This window comes from Dryobates pubescens, chromosome 21 (genome assembly GCF_014839835.1).
Source record: "Dryobates pubescens isolate bDryPub1 chromosome 21, bDryPub1.pri, whole genome shotgun sequence".
NCBI lineage: Eukaryota > Metazoa > Chordata > Aves > Piciformes > Picidae > Dryobates > Dryobates pubescens.
In genome coordinates, this window is record NC_071632.1 from 703121 (window position 1) to 720534 (window position 17414).

General features: G+C 46.6%; 1 protein-coding gene across 1 annotated transcript in view; it reads left to right on the forward strand.

Annotated features, from left to right (window-relative positions):
- The window catches only part of CUBN (cubilin), a 173561-nt gene that overhangs the window by 25925 nt on the left and 130222 nt on the right, over positions 1 to 17414 (forward strand). Inside the window, exons 19-26 of the mRNA XM_054171388.1 lie at positions 219 to 397; positions 2135 to 2297; positions 2508 to 2724; positions 3687 to 3817; positions 12991 to 13177; positions 15868 to 16028; positions 16501 to 16682; positions 17211 to 17367. Of these exons, the coding sequence (XP_054027363.1) occupies positions 219 to 397; positions 2135 to 2297; positions 2508 to 2724; positions 3687 to 3817; positions 12991 to 13177; positions 15868 to 16028; positions 16501 to 16682; positions 17211 to 17367 (1377 nt within the window). The remainder of the gene's footprint in view (positions 1 to 218; positions 398 to 2134; positions 2298 to 2507; positions 2725 to 3686; positions 3818 to 12990; positions 13178 to 15867; positions 16029 to 16500; positions 16683 to 17210; positions 17368 to 17414) is intronic.

The window sequence follows — 17414 nt, forward strand, 5'->3', positions numbered from 1 at the left end:
ACAGTTAGATTGATCTGCTGCATGTACATATTGCTATACTTACAGCAGCATGCTCCTTTCAATTCACGCTCAATGCTACTTGGATGATCTGTAGCAGGTGCTGTAAGACATGGGGCTTTGGGGGGTGTTTTTCTTCTAATTTCATAGTAATATTTGATAGACCTCGCTTTCCTTGGAACCATTTATCACAAGTACCGATTCTTGGTGTCTCTTGGCAGCCTGTGGAGGCTCCTTGTCTGGAGCAGGCACTATCCGTTCACCTTACTATCCCAGAATGCCCCCCCACCCAAAGACCTGTGAGTGGATCATCTCCCAGGCAGCTGGCAAAGCGGTGATTCTTCACTTTATTGACTTTGACATCCGAAATGCAACTACCTGTGATTCAGACTACATTGAGGTACAGAACACTGCTCCTGTGCTGTGAATTGTAGGTAGATCCTTATCTGTACATTCCTTCTCTTACCCATCTCCACCAAACCACAACTGCTTGACAGGTAAGCATGTCTTACAGCAGTTCCTAATGGGATCCCAATTCTTTTCTTGACCCTCCAAAGAGGGTATGACCATTCTGATAAGCAGACCTGGGTTAGGAGGTTTATGTGTCAGAGGGAGTAAGATCATCTCCATCTGCCAGGCTCTGGATGGGAGATTGCTTCTCTGGCAGTCATTTTATTGCATACATTGCATTGTGTATGCCTGCAGTAGAAACCATGATGAAGGCTTTGACTTACCAAGGATATCTTTTGTATGGTTCTTATGATTTCATAAGATTTCATAAGGATGATTTCATAAGGATGGCCAAGGGCTCAGGTCCAGCCAACATGGATTTAGGAAGGGCAGGTCCTGCCTCTCCAACCTGATCTCCTTCTATGATCAGGTGACCCGTCTGGTGGATGTGGGGAGGCCTGTGGATGTAGTCTATCTGGACTTCAGCAAGGCCTTTGACACCGTCCCCCACAGTAAACTGCTGGCTAAGCTGTCAGCTCGTGGTTTGGACCACAACACTCTGTGCTGGGTTAGGAACTGGCTGGAGGGCCGAGCCCAGAGAGTGGTGGTGAATGGTGCCACATCCGGCTGGCGGCCAGTCACCAGTGGTGTGCCCCAGGGATCAGTGCTGGGCCCCATCCTCTTTAACATCTTCATTGATGATCTGGATGAGGGGGTTGAGTCAGTCATCAGCAAGTTTGCAGATGACACCAAGTTGGGAACAGATGTTAGTCAGTTAGAGGGTAGAAAGGCTCTGCAGAGGGACCTTGACCGACTGGACAGATGGGCAGAGTCCAATGGGATGGCATTTAATAAGTCTAAGTGCCGGGTGCTGCACTTTGGCCACGGCAACCCCATGCAGAGCTACAGGCTGGGGTCAGAGTGGCTGAGAGCTGCCAAACGGAGAGGGACCTGGGGGTGCTGATTGACACCCGCCTAAACATGAGCCAGCAGTGTGCCCAGGTGGCCAAGAAGGCCAATGGCATCCTGGCCTGTATTAGGAATAGTGTGGCCAGCAGGAGCAGGGAGGTCATTGTGCCCCTGTACTCTGCATTGGTTAGGCCACACCTTGAGTACTGTGTCCAGTTCTGGGCCCCTCAGTTTAGGAAGGACATCGAGACACTTGAAGGTGTCCAGAGAAGGGCAACAAGGCTGGGGAGAGGCCTTGAGCACAGCCCTATGAGGAGAGGCTGAGGGAGCTGGGATTGTTTAGCCTGGAGAAGAGAAGGATCAGAGGCGACCTCATTGCCCTCTACAACTACCTGAAGGGTGGTTGTAGACAGGAGGGGGTTGGTCTCTTCTCCCAGGCAACCAGCACCAGAACAAGGGGACACAGTCTCAAGTTGTGTCAGGGGAAGTTTAGACTCGAGGTGAGGAAAAAGTTCTTCACTGAGCGAGTCATTCGTCATTGGAATGTGCTGCCCAGGGAGGTGGTGGAGTCGCCGTCCCTGGAGGTGTTCAAGGGGAGATTGGACGTGGCACTTGGTGCAATGATCTAGTTGTGAGGTCTGTTGGAACAGGTTGGACTTGATGATCCTTGGGGTCTCTTCCAACCTTAGTTACTGTGATACTGTGATACTGTGATTTGTGCTGAAAACTTTAAGACCATAGGAACTTGTATGGGATATCTGAATACACTCTTCTTCAGGTCAGAGATGGCAACAGCAGAGACTCTCCTCTTCTGGAGAAATACTGTGGTACAGCTGTACCATCTAGAGTGCAATCTACATGGAACAGTCTCTATATAAGATTCAGAGCTTCCTCTCTTACCAACCTTGGATTCAGAGCTGAGTACTGGCCATCAGATACAGGTAATATTTTTTTGTTGTTTTCTATACCCTGACAACAGTTGGCCATCAAGTTTTATGGAAGTGTGTATGGGGAGATGAATTCTGAATCAGTTACTGTGTGATATGCATTGAGGGAAATTGGACTTCAACCCTTCAGAAAGGACAGTGACCAGTTTTAAAAGTGCCCTTTCAGAAACCCACCATTTCACCTGGTGGTTTATACCTCTGCAGTCTGCGGAGAGACTCTCACCGGAGCGGAAGGAACCATTACAAGTCCTGTTCATCCAGACACCTTCCCACATGGAGTTAACTGCATTTGGGTTATCAGCATCCAGCCTGGCCACCTCATCCGCCTGACATTCACTTCATTTCACCTGCCCTTCGACTACAGCTGCAGGGAGGATTATCTTGAAATATATGACAACAGCACTCTGCAGCAGCTGGGAAGGTGAGGATGGCCACGAGCCTGCAGAGTGAGCACTGTGCTGGAGATCTCAGCATGCAGTTTGCCTGCTCAGGTTTTGTCTATAGGTTGATTTGTCTGTACTACAGAAATAACAGCGGGTCCTCCTCTGCCTAGGATAGCAAAGGCATCTTGCTTTCTGTGCCCATGGAATGAGAAGCACATTCAATAAAGATGATGCTGGCAGAAACCAGCTGGTGAGAAAAGGAGAGCTCTGGCGTTGTCTAGCTCCGTTAACATCCTGACTTATGGGAAATAAGAGCAAAAGCATTCATACCTGACTTGATTTGAAACACTTGCAGAAGTGAAAGAAAGATCACTTAAAAGGTTATGCATCTGAATCTCAGCAAAAGCTAACCCAAAAGCTGTGTTTTATAGGATTTTGTACCCACTTTTTCCTTTCTATCTGATTTTCTCTTAGGAAAGAATCTTTTCTTTCCCCCCCCCCTTATCCAGTTTGGTCTTTTTGCCAGCCTAGAATTCAAGACTATCTAGTATTATTCAAGAACATCTCAAGGCCTTAGGGACAGTGTGCAGCTGCAGCTCCAGGCTGTACAGCAGCTGGCTGGCACGGCAGCATTGTGGAAAATAAGGAGCAAATGACTCTCATAATGGAGAGCGTTTTGCAACCTTAGTCTTTGGCCAGCCACTCTGACTCCTCCAAGAGAGCAGAGTATGTTGTAGGTACAGCACAGAATCATTTCAATAAGCATCTGACAACTTGATGAACATTTTCTCCTCTGGTCTTACCACAGCGTTTAGATTTGTACCTTTGTACCTGGAGCGTACAATTGAGCCTGGTGCTACAGCCTGCAGGGCTGGGAACTGTGTAAGCCAGAGGAGAGATCCTGTTCAAACTGCTCAGGAAAAAGAGCTGAATCCTCTTCTAGTAATACAGAGGCTTCTTAAAGTACTGCCAGTCAGTTTGGGACATCTTTTTGCTGCAGGTACTGTGGAAGATCAATTCCACCCTCTCTCACTAGTGGTGGCAACCTGATGACTTTGTACTTCGTGACTGATCACAGCCTGGCCTCTGAGGGCTTCTCAGCTAATTATATCTCCCTGGATTCATCAAAAGGTAACATGTCAGGCTGTTCATTATACAAATGAAATGTTTTCAGATGTCTGTAAATAACGTCTGCAAGAAACAGAAACCTTTCCTCTGTTAACAGAAGACTGCCTGGTCCTCTTCTCCACTTTCTTATTTATGCTGTTTTATGCACATGCTTTTTCCTCCCTAGGAAAGCAGAAAGCAGCTTCTGTAAGCTGCACTGCTGTTTGCTTTTGAAATCCAATAAGAGCTGACAGGGCAGAACTGCATTAATTATTTAAGGAAAAGTCTCTTCTGAATTTTCTTTGTCCATTCTGAGCGGAGTGTGTGTGATCTAGGAAGATGAGCAGTCACGGACAACCCGCTTCAATGGGAGACTTTCAGATGCCATAAAAATAATGTAGGCTCTATTTAGGTGCATACAATATTGATAATGGCCAGAGGAAGGTCATGCAGGTTGAAATAAAGCAGCAAAATTAGCTAAAAGCATAAGCTCCTCATTTCATTATAACAGAGTGTAATGTTTCTGTCTCCAGATGAGTTCAGGGGCCCTGTTATGGCTTAAATCTTGTCTTTAAGTATCTCCTTTTAAGAGACCCTATCCCCATCTGTGGGGCAGGGTAGAGACTCTTGAGGACAAGAAATGACCTTGCATTCTTTAAGTTCTCTAAAACCAGAGAAATCCCTCCAAATTCTAACTGATTGGAAGATTTTCCATGTGTAGCTGGGTTGTTTCTGTCTGTCACCTTTTGATTTTGCTCCCATCCATATCGCTCAATGGCTTTTGGAAAGAGAGATTTCATCTAAGCAGTTGTTATTCTGAAACAAAAGGGCTCATGGCAGCTGTGTTAGAGAGCAGACAAGTCCTGTATTTTCTGTCCATTGCATTTAATACATGCTCTATATCAAACTTGGGGGCATTTTGGGTGGCCCTTACTAAACAATGCTCAGAGATACTCAGGTTATCATTTCCAGTATATGCAGGGTCAGCACTGGGGTTTTGTCTCTTCACTGCCTCTCAGTAAAACAGTCCAACAAGTGGCATAAACCAAAAGGGATCATCTTCATGGCTTTGTCTTATTCCTTGAAACTCTGCTTCTGGATTTGATGCACTCTGAAAGAGTATTCTAAGCATGGCCTTCCCACCCTGTTTTTTTCTTTGCTGGCCAAAGAAGAGTGTCAAGGCCTTGGACCCAGTGTCAAAGCTGTGAGTGCAGGCTAGGAGGGGTTTATTAGATGACTACCAGAATTCATTGTACTCCTCTCTGCAGCTATAAACTAACAAAGGCTGCTTGTTGTTTGTTCTTACTTTTGTTAACAATTTTATTTTCCTGCTTCCTGAGTTTCTCCAACCAAAATTTCCAGTCCCTACCGTGTGAAAAATAGAATCAGAGAACTGCTGAGGTAGGAAGAGACCTTTGAGGTCATCAAGTTCAACCGTTCAGAGCTCCCAATCATTACTGTTAAGCCACAACCTGAGGGATATGCCTCAGCATCACACATGCATCTTTGAAAGAGCTACAGGGGTGGTGACTCCAGCATCTCCCTGGGCAGCCTGGGACAGCACCCAAGAACCCTTTCTGGAGAGAAATTTCTCCTCGTGTCCCAGCTGACCCTCCCCTGGCAGAACTTGAAGGCTTCTTTGTGAGATCTGGGAAAATTTGGCCATTCTTTTAGGTCTCAAGCATGTGTGTAGGTGACACTGGTACAGATTTTGTCATTGTGTTTTTGTTCACTCCCAGAAGACTTAGAAATGTAAATAATCAATTTTCTCAGCTGCCTGCTCTGGAGTTATCAGGCATGGAAACAAAAAGCCAGTAAAAACAATGAAGATTTAATGAAAACTATTCCAGGGAGGAATGTTCTATTGGTCAGAAAATAACAAGCCAACCCTTAGTTCTGCTATAAAAAAAAATATTTTGAGAAGAGGCTCTTTGGTTTGCAGAGTTCTTGCTAGTGAGAAACTGAAATGGTCAGCCATGTACAGACAGTCTTTCATGAGTCAGTTTGTGGAGCTGCAAACGGTGACCTCTGTAAATGTGACTGTTGCTCGTTCAGCTCATCACAGGATCACAGCTAATATTGTTTGGTTTACTTTATCTCAGATTACTTTTTTGTGGGTGCCTCTGATTCCTTCCTAACTGTTCCTACAGCAGACTTTCTTGCAGTTCATCAAGACCAAAGTATTCTTTACCCAACATTGGGTTTGTTAATGATCTCAGTGCTGTCCAGCTTCACTGCTCTGCTTCCTCTCTTCCATCTTCCCCTCCTTTACCACCACCATGGTGACTGGATTTTCTCTGCATCATGTGAGGTTCAAACTGCATCAACATTGTTCCTGGAACCGTTTCAAACTATGCCTTTTAAAATGTAAGTCTGCTTTCTCTTCAATGCTATTAACAAATAAAAACTGTATGAAATGTCTATATGAAATTAGAACCACATAGTATCTTCATCCAAACCCTAAACTTCAGGTATGATTTTCCTTTCCCATAAAGAACATGGATATTTTTACTTCTTTTCAGCTGGACTGGGCTAACTCTCAATTTATTCTCCCTCAGACCTAGAACATTCTCTGGAATGAATGTTTGGGTCTTTTTCCATTTCAGCAGCCTGTGCAAGCATGGCAAAGTAGCAGATAACTACAGACAGTGAGAGTTATAAACTCATGGAGCAGTTACAACTGATCTGTTTTCTTTGCAGAGATTTCTTTTGGTCCCAGTAGAGTTACCATAAGCACTGGACTGCTAACATTCATTTTTTATTGAATAAAGTATTCTGAAGCTTCTGTGGCCTGAGGGAAGGCAAACAAACGTGTGGCTTTGCTCTGAGAAGCAGCTCCCCACTTGCCTGTAATCCTACCCAGTTCAGTTTCCCCATTGTGAGACAGCTAGGCCTGATACCATCTATGTATCTCCAGTTACACTGAGGATATGCATAATTGCTGAGAGATCTGCCAAAGCTAGGGAGGTTTTTTTCTTTACATCTGCTGCCTGTTTGCCTTTTTCTGCTAAGAGAAATCTGGTTCTAATAATGTTCCTTGTGCAGTAATTGCCTCTCATACTTTTGAGCTCTGTTTTCTTAGCCAGCCAGAGTGTAACCAGTATCAGAACTGGCCCAAGCTGTGCTGGTTCGTATTAGACATTTCAATAGGCATTGGCCTAGAGGTGTTTGACAGAGAATGAGCTATTGAAAAGATGGACAAGAGTATTCCAAAACAAAAGAATAACCCAGAGGTTTTTAAAAAAGGGCTATGAGTGAAAAAGAGATTTTTGTGTAAAACAAAACTCATTTTCTACCCCATGCATCCTGGCACAAAATGGTTTGGTTAGCATGGGTTGTCTGGGATATATTATTGAGTTGAAAAGAAGCCTAGAATTTATATTTCATGTCAAACAATTTGAATGCCATGAGATACAGCCATGGCCATGGCTCATGAAGTGCAAACAATTGTTTGGGGCTCTGCAGCTGGGAGCTGTGGATAGCTCATGTGGCAACAATACAAATGGGAGTCCTTCCGTCAGACCTGCCCATGTGACACTCAGGTGCTTAAAGGGTGTAGTGCCCTCTTCAACTCTGCACCTTGGCTGCTCAGTTCTTGGCCATCTCTCCACTTTTCAAGGGGCAAGTCACACAGAAAGCCAGGTAATATTTAGATTTATATCCCAGAATCCAGATCCCAAACACCAGGCAGGCCTAGTGTCCCAGCAGCCAGGCCAGTGTTAGGACAGACTTGAGGCTTTTCTTTTGCCCCTCTTGGCTGGCCACACCACAAAGAACCCATCTAAATCACTGAAAGGGTTGGAAAGGGCTCAGTTTTCCCTGTAGGTATTGGTCAGGGCCTTGACAGCTGTAGGGCAGAGGCTTCCAGCAGGGATAGCAGCACAGTCAGGGTAGGTATTTTGTTCTCCATTTTTTCACAAGTCAGTGGGATTTTATTAGTTTTACCTTGATCGGGGGGGGGGGGGGGGGGGGGAAGGGGGGAGAGATTTGTTTTTTCCTTTTGATTTGTTTGTTCCATTAAAAAGGCTTCATTTCATCCTTTCTGTTGAGAAAAGATAGCCCTAAGAGGGCTTTCAGCAGATTGCCCTTTTGACGGAATTGTTATTCCCGGTCTTTCTCTGGCTTTGGTGAAAGGTAATCTTTTTCCTCCTTGTCATCCTGAATTGTGAATACCATTATTTATCAGCGGATGTAACCTGGTTTTAAAGAGCTTCTCTGTGTGATATATGTTAGCTGACAATGACTGACCAGAGAAGGCAGAGCTTGAAAGGGATAAGGGAAGCAAAAAAAATTGTGACCCCATGGACCTGAAAGCAACCTATAGATTTGTGTCTCTTCTTTATTGATAGCTGAGTACAAGTTGAGATCTTAGTTCTCATCTTGCTGACTGAAGCCAGTAATTATTAGGAGGATGTTGCCTGGCTTTTCTCTTCAGCTGAACAAGCAAAGACAAGGATGGAAAGAAATATCTGACAAATATGGATGTGCAGAGATATAGGCCATGGCTGGACAAGGCTGAGCTAAGACAGAAAAAAACCCTGATGTCCTCCATGCATCTTGGACCTCTGCTCAGCTCACACTGGGTCACATGAAATAGGTTCAGTCAGCTAGCAAGTGACCACTTGCTAAGGCCACTGTAACTTGGTGATGCTAGGTCAGAGCATCAGTCTGCCTATACACACCTAGATAGTGAGTTCAGCTCTTGGGGCGCTGGCTTTGTGTGTACAGCAGCAAGAGAGACCTGCAGAGCCTTCCTGAGCAGCTGAGCCATGTTTCTAAGGGGTTGGGGTCTAAAATGCTACAAAGGAGCTTTGTGTGCCTGCCTGGTAAAAATCAAGGCTGTCAGCATCTGCCAGCAGCAGTTAAGAGAAGGCCCTGAAGTGCAGACGTGCTTTCCCAGTGCCTGTGGAGAGGAGTCTGCTTCACGTGCTAACTTCTTCCTTTTTTTGCTAAACACACAGAGCATTGCACAAAGATCTGTTTGTCAGGGGTCTCCATTTTCTGCTGGCATAGTGAGATTGAAAGAAAACTCCCATTTTACACAGGACACTAGAGTTTAATTGTGTACTAATTAGAATTGTGGCCACTGTTCAGGAGCAAACCCAGGTGCATGATGAGAGGAGTGAGTGGCACCAAGGCTGGCCTGTCTCTCCAACACTGGCCATTGCAGTGGGTTACTGCCACCTGAAGCATCTTCTTCAGAGGAGCAAACACGTTCTGTACCAACATCAGAAAGCAGATGGAATAGCTTTCAGGCCCTGACATGCTGGCAAAGCAAGATGTGCACTCCAGGAAGAGTGTGGCCAGCAGGGCAAGAGAGGGGATTCTGCCCCTTTGCTCTGCTGAGACCCCACCATGAATCCTGCCTCCAGTTCTGGTGTCCCCAGCATAAGGACACAGAGCTGCTGGAGTAAGTCCAGAGTAGGCCGTGAAGAAGAGACCTTAGAGCAGCCTGCCAGTACCTGAAGGGATCCTACAGGAAGGCTGCAGAGGGACTTTTCCTGAGGGTGTCTGGAGACAGGACAAGGGGGAATGGTTTGGAGCTGAGGCAGAGCAGGGTTAGACTGGAGCTGAGGAAGTTCTTCAGTACCAGGGTACTGAGACTCTGGCACAGGCTGCCCAGAAAGGCTCTGGATGCCTCCTGCCTACAGGTGCTCAAGGCCAGGCTGGACAAGGCCTTGAGCAGCTGAGTCTAGTTGAGAGGTGTCCCTGCCCATGCTGGGATGTTTGGAGTAGATGAGCTCTCAGCTCCCTTCCAAGCTGTGATTCTGTTACTCAGCCTCCACGATTGTCTCCTTCTATTTTTCATGAGCTGTAATGATTGCCTTCAAACTGAATTGGTGTTTTTTCCAGGCATATAATAATCACATTATGGTGCCAGACTGCATGCTGAGCTTTGGCCAAGGAGTCCTAGCACTTTTCCCCTGCTATCTTTCCTAACAGCTTTCACTGAAGGAGCTCTTCCTGCGCCAGCCCCTCCATAAATGCTCATTGTTAGTGATGTGAGTGCAAAGGGGGAATGCCAGCGCTCCTGCTGAAAGGAGAGCACAAGCAAGGGATCCAGAGGAGAGCTGGCTGTCAAAAAGCATGGCTTCCTTTCTGCTTTTCCTAACCCTCCTAGCAGTGTATGCCCAGCCTACACTGACAGCCAGAGGTCTGACATTTCTAAGGCAGTCATTGCTTCATCTCCTGTGCTCATCCCCCTTACCTCATGAAGAAAATTGGTATGTGAAGTGAGGAGCAGCATACAATAGCACCCTTGAGATATCAGTTTCTAGATGGATTGCTCCCAGGAAAGCAGACTTCAGCAAGGGAGGGGACCTGGACACTTCAGTGGAAATTCTTCTTAAAAGGGCTGATAAAACCATTTTGGCTTCCATGCTGCTAATTTTACCCCAAGGACCCTTACCAGGCACATCAATTGTAATTTTTCCAGGCTGGCATCCAGGGCCTCAGCCTCTGGGTGAATGAGGGATGGCAGCACTGCAGCACCATTACATGGGCATCACTCAGGCACCTGCCCTTCCAAAAGCAAGAGAAATCATTAGTTTAAAAGACATCACCTATTCAGTATACAGACATTTTCATTTCAGTTCTTTAGTGCTGCTTGTGCAATGAGCTGGTAGGACAAACCTGGGTGCCATTTCTAAGTCAGATTTCTAACCCTGCAGGCAGGGTTGTCAAGAAATCACATGACTTCAGCAGCTGGGGGTTGCTGATAAGCTCTACACATCATCAACCACCCCAGGAGCTGGCAGCACAGCAGGGGCATTCCAGGACTTTGAAAGTTGCACAGGGAAACCAGGACTAACCTGAGTGGTATGTGCACACATCAGAGCACACCTGTGATGGAACACACGTGGCTGAAATTAGGTAAAGGCTAATAGATCACAGTTCCAGATAAACCAGTGCAGGAAGAGCAGTCAGGCTGCTGAGGGCTTAGAGGGTGTTGTACAAGGAGTGGCTGAGGGAGCTGGGGTTGTTCAGTCTGGAGAAGGCTGAGGGGAGGCCTTGTTGCTCTCTACAGCTCCCTGGATTGGACTTTTCTCACTACCACAGGAGGCTGAAGTGAGGCTGGTGTTGGTCTCTTCTCCGAAGTAACCAGCCACAGAACAAGAGGAAATGAGATTAAGCTGTGCCAGGGGAGGGTTAGGCTGGAGATGAGGAAAAATGTCTTTGCTGCAAGAGTGGTGAGGTGCCCAGGGAGGAGTCACCATCCCTGAAGGTGTTCAAGAAGCTGTAGATGTGGTGCTTCAGGATAGAGTTTAGGGTTGGGTCTTTTCCAAACTTAATGATTCTGTGAAACCTTTATGACTTGTGATTGCCAAAGTGCAACACAAAGGCAGAAAGTGATTTGCCTATTTCTGTGACATATTTTTCTGTTCTTGTGATGACTTAGGAGCATGAGTTGGGTAGCAAAATCTGGGGGTATTTCTCCTACAGAAAACACTTCCAACAGAGCTTTCCAGGTGACCAAGAATGTAAACAAGCATCATGTAAAAAGACCCTGAAAATAAAAGTGGTTTAGGAGTTAGAATGAAAATAAGACATAGAGAGAAATGCCCAACCTTAGCCATGGAGGGTCTGAGCTGTAACTGCATCACAAGCACTACATGGAGAGACGGGATGAGGGACAATAGCTTCAAAGTGGAAGAAGCTGGATTTAGATTGGACACGAGGAGGGAATTCTTCCCCATGAGGGTGGTGAGGCACTGGAACAGGCTGCCCAGGGAGGGTATGGAGGCTCCAAGGCTTGCTGTGCAAAGTCAAGTTGGATGGGGCCTTGAGCATCCTGGGCAAGTGGGAGGTGTCCCTGTCCATGGCTGGGGAGTTGGAACTATGTGATCTTTAAGGTCCCTCCCAACCCAACCCATTCCAGGAGCCCAGGATTTTGCTGTCTCTTTCAGTTTTGCTTTAGAATTTGTCTAACCCTCCCTATGTGACAGGAAGTATTTTAGAAACCTGCTTTCATTTGCTGTAGGACTTGGAACAGAGGCAAGGAGGACCAGAATGCATCTGCAGGGTCATCAGATCCAGCCCACAGTTTTCAGCCTCCCTCCCTGAGCTGCACAATGTGATCCATTAAATCAAACCATATCTTACAAACCTGGGCTTTCCCCTTTCTGCATCTGCTATCTTGGTTGGATGATTGCTCTAAAAACCCTTCTTGAGAGAATCTCTCTCCTAATGCCTGTGTATTTGTGGGCACTTTTTAACTTCAGAGCTTGTACTGTCCTTGAGAGCTTGCTCTCTTCATGTTTGATGCTCAGCTCTTCATTTTCCTCCTGCACTGGCTCATCTAAGCAAGATCAGCTCTTCCAGTGTCTCTTACCCACTAACCTATTCATTTCTATCTGTCTCCACAACCTCTATCTTGTAATTTTGTTTCCAAAACATAACTGATCATGGTGAGCCATATCTTCCAGGGGAGATGTCACCATTACCTTGTGCAGGGGCATCAGATGTCTGCCATGGATCAGATTTCTTCAGGCCCTTTTTGCAGCCAGATCACAAACTTCACTCTGTACCCAGCTGATACAAACTATTCTCTCCACAGGCATTTCATGTGCTTTTGAAAGAGCTGCTTGTAGCTGCTGCTCAGGCTCTGGCTCAGCATTACTCCACACCATTAGCTTCTTTCGGGGTCCCAAGGCCGTGATGCTTCTCCAGAGCTCACAGAACGGATGTGGCTGACTCTGTTATAAGACCTGAAGCAGAACTGCTTTGTCCTCACAATCTAAGGGTTATACCATTTTCCAAATGTTTGTCACTTATGGCCCAGAAAATGGGAAAAGAAGTTCAGATCTAAACTCCCCATCTCCCAGGTTTGATTGTAGGGAATGCCTGAGAACTTTTCAGTGTCTCCCCAGAGCCAGGCACTGCATTCTGCTTCACCACCACCACTCTTCTGAAATGCAGGACTCTCTCCTTCTGTGCTGATCAAGACATCCCTCTCAGTTTCCTTTCTCTGCTTACCTGAGTTTTAGGTCAGAGCCAACTTGGGCAGCTGGAAGGACTCTTGCATCGCCTGTTTATTGCAGATTGTAGTTTTAGTTTGTAGTGATGGCACTCAGCAGGAAGATGTGTCCAGGAAGAGTGATGCTGCATAGCAGCACAGGATGGTAGCTGGAAACAAAAAGGTCCTGTTCCAGCAGATGCACTCAGGCCATTCATCCTTGTTCCTTCTCTCTTTAAAGTGTGCTCACACAACTACAGTGCTGACGCTGGTGTGCTGATGTCTCCAAACTTCCCCAACCCCTACCCTGTGGAGATGGAGTGCATCTACACCATCACCGTGGGCATGAACAGGCAGATTGTGCTGCGCTTCACCAACTTCAGCCTGGAGGGGAACAGACGCTGCACAGAGGATTACGTAGAAATCAGGCAAGCCAAATGGCTTCTCCTGTCCTCATTACTGATAACCCTGGAAGTGTCCAGATCCACTTAGCCATGTTCAGGAGCTATAGTTTTAACTACACACCTGGATTTACCAGAGAACCTTAGAGGCTGCCTTTTCCTCCTCCCAGCCTGCTCCACTGCTGGCGTTCCGGCTTGGTAAATTCCAGTTCTCAGAGCAAGTGTCCCATGCACAGCACTCTGGTTGTTCTTAGTGCAGAAACAGAGAGTCTTGTTAGCTGTTTTGTAGTGCCTTAGTGGTGGGATTGTGAGCTCTAGGTGAGTGATTGGCTTTGGGGATCTCAGGGGTCTTGTCCAACCTCGACAGTTCTATGATTCTGCCTCTACTCTGCTCTGGTGAGACTCCCTCTGGAGTTCTGTTTTCAGCCCTGGACCTCTCAGCACAGGAAAAAACATAGAGCTGTGGGAACAGGTCCAGAGAAGGCCACAAAATGATCCAAGGGCTGGAACATCTCTCCTATGAAGAAAGGGTGAGAGAGTTGGGATTGTTCAGCCTGGAGAAGAGAAGGCTCAGGGGAGACCTTATTGCAGCCCTTCAGCATTGAAAGGGGCCTATAAGAAAGACAAGGACAAAGTGTTAGCAGGGCCTGTTGAAATAGGACAAGGGATGATGGTTTTAAACTAATTGTTTTTTACACTGAGAGTGGTGAAACACTGGCCCAGCTTGCCAAGAGAGGTGGGGGGTGGCCCACCCCAGGTCACGCTGGTCAGGGCTCTGAGGAAACTGCTCTGTTTGAAGATGTTCTCCTTCATTGCAGGGTATTTGGACTAGAGGGGCTTTGAAGGTGCCTTTCAGCCCACACTATTCCATGATTCTCTATTGTATTTTCTGTTTATCATCTTTAAGCACCAGCTGTGCTGAGCTGCAGCACTAGGAACATACTCTAGGATACTGCTGTGTCCTGGCACCCTCACTAAGCTGTTGGCTATTGGCATGCTGGGCTCTGCCAACTCTTGCAGGACAGAACCAGGCAGAAGAAAGCAGTGTTTGTAGGAGCGTTAGCGGCATGCTCACAGTCCAGCTGTGCCCAGTGCACATCCTTCCTGCTGTGCTGCTGTTTGGGGTTTGCACCTTGCCGTGCCAGTGCCCCCACTGCTGTCCCCACAGGCCAGCTCTCTAGATGAACCATGTCTGCAGGACACTAAGGTGTTTGTTCACTCTGAGCATGCCCTGAGTATCCAGGACCCCAGTGGGCACCATGATAAAACTTCCTCTGACCATTTCTCCAGCTACTGTGTAGTGTTTATTTCTTGGTAAGCAGGGCCTTGCTTTTTAGAACCAAAGCAAAAGCTGCTGGCTGAAGCTGCAGCATTGTGATTCTGAACTCCTGATTTAGCTGCTTGCCTGCAGCTGCAAACACACACTGGGGAGAGTTATGAAAAACTACAAGGCTTTGTCAGTATTTTCTTGAGTTTCATTTTCAAACAGCAATCTGGGATTAAATTTAACCTAATTTGAGGTGGAGCTGGGATTTTAGTCACTTTTTCTTCTTGAATACTGGAAACATTCATTTATCACACAAATCTTAACTCTGCTGTCACAGCAGCATTAAACAGGTTTGAAGATCTGGCCAGAGCATTGCTGAGTGCAGCTGAGGACATTGCTCTGCCATAGCTGGATTTCCAGAGTGCCTCATCGGACAGACACCCATCACAGGGTAGCCTGAGAAGGCTGGGGTGAGCAGCCACCCTGGCTTCTTGTCCTGAGCTGTCTTCTGAGAAACTGCATTCAGTCAGTTAAGAAAATTGTTCATCTGACCACAGCTGCAGAGGCCAAGGTGCAAGGGAGAGGAGCTTCTGGCACACTTCTTCACCTGCCAGGGACCTGAGAGGGTAGCAAGCAGATTCAGCTAGGAGGATAGCAGAGTAGCAAGGTCTGAGTAGGAATTTGTCTCTGAAGAAACTGTAAACCTGAGGAAATGTAATCCAAGTAATTGCTGTCCACTTCAAATGCAGCATCTCAAGCCCACTCCTATACAGAGATATAAATGCATTTGTTATTGTCCTAATGACCTGCAGGGTATTTGTAGCCTGAAAGCACTTAGAGCTAAGGTTAGACAACAGTCGATCAGCAGGCTGTCCCTGTCCTGTGTGCTCCCATGAGACAGCTGCAGGTAGCAAACCAGGAGATCAGATGTGCCTCCTGATGGCAGTGTTAGAAACTATGACTGGAAATATTACTCATTAAAAGGGAATACTTGCTTGTAGAAACACTTCTGAAGGCTAAGAGAATATTTCCAAGCATGCATCACATCAGCTCTGGGACATGGGCTCCCAGTTCATCTAGGGTATTGCTTCAAAATAGAGGATTGCCTTTTGTCACACCCATCCTTGCCACCTAGCACAATACAGAGAGGCTCCTGCTTCTGCAGCATCAAGGCTCCCTGGGACACTTCTTGAGGCTGTCCTTGTATTGGCAGACTGGGCAGGCCCCTGAGATGAGAGAGTGGAGACAGCAAGCAGCTGACTGGATGAGGACAGGTATCAGTGGGTTGGGAGCTGAAGAGCTCCGAGTAGTCTTTCCCAGGCCTGATCCCAAGATTATTGATTTGTTAACACTTCTTACAGCTTCCCTCTTTGACTCATCTTCTATTCTATTCTATTCTACTCTCCTCTGCTCTCTGCTGTTCTATTAATTCTGTCTATCTCTATTCTAGAGATGGAGGCTATGAAACTTCTCCTCCTCTCGGGAAATACTGCGGTTCAGACCTGCCTCCTGTAATAATCTCTCATGGCAACAAGCTGTGGATCAAGTTTGTAAGTGACATATTTGGCACAAGAACAGGATTTTCAGCAGAGTGGGATGGTACCTCAGCAGGTGAGATGAGCACACTGAGCATAAACCCTTGCGTTTCAGGTTTCATTTGTATTTAATTTCTCACCCTTTCCCACACCTATTTCCTGCTTCCCATCTTCTAAAACCAGTTTGCTACTGTGTAGCAACATGAGTTCACGTTGTTAGGATCAAGGATAAAACTTGCCAGCTCCTTGGGCTTTCTTTTTCTCCAGAGGGAGGGATATTCCCCAGGTCTGATGTAGCATCAAATGTTTAGGAAGGAAGAATGTAACAGAGAGAGATTAAGGAGCACTGTCCAGGTCTGATAGCTATATTGCTGGGTGCTATGGGCTCTCTTCTGCTTACAGCAGTGTTGGTTAAATGCAGCTTTTGGGGGCCTCACTGAAGATGTTCAGAGATGTGAAGAAGGTCAGCAGTGTGTATCTCACTCATCATGTCTAATTCTCTGCTCTCTTAGGTGTTAAATGTTTGTTTGGGTTCTTTCCATTTGCAGGTTGTGGTGGGACTTTGACAACAGCTTCTGGTATCTTCATGTCTCCCAACTACCCTATGCCTTATTACCACAATTCAGAGTGCTACTGGTTGCTCAGAGGAAGCCAAGGGACCCCATTTGAAATCCAGTTTGAACAGTTCCACCTAGAGTACCACCCAAACTGCAACTTGGACTACCTTGCTGTATGTACCCCGTGGCCCTGGCTCCACAGCAGGCAGCTGAGTACACATGGCCCTGGTCTTCAAATGTTCCCAAGAGAACAGCCCCCCAGTGGGAAAGTTCTGTGCTGACTCACAGCCTTCATAGCTCAGAGCAATAGGAGGTGAGAAAGCAGAGTCTGTGGCAGCTGCTGGTAAGATGAACATTCATGCCCAGATAGAAAGGCCACTGGAACCAGCAGCTGGCTGCACCTTTCACATGTGGATATAGGTTAGTGGTCATGCTAGCTGGGTTATGGTTGGACTTGATGATCCTAAAGGTCTTTTCCAGCCTTAATGACTCTATGATTCAGTGATTAGCTGTGCTTTGGGCCAAGGCCTTAGTATGCTCCTGATGTGCTCCCTTCTGAAGTGGCTGGTGGGCTTCCTCTGAGCTGAAATAGAATTTACCCTCTTCATACCCAGTAACAATTCTCTAAGCAGACTTTTGTCAGGAGGGAGTTGGATGGGTAATGCCATCAGCTTTATTTTGTTTTTCTTTTGTTGGTGAAGGTCTATGATGGCAACAGCAGTAGTGCTAAAGAGCTGGGGAAGTTCTGTGGGGAGCAGGTGCCACAGCTCATCCGTTCCAGCAGAGACAGTGTCTATGTGAAACTAAGGACAGATCACAGCCAGCAAGGTGGAGGCTTTCTAGCCAAATACAAGCAGGGTAAGTCAGTATCTGCCCTTCTACCTCTGATGGAGACTGTCTCCTCT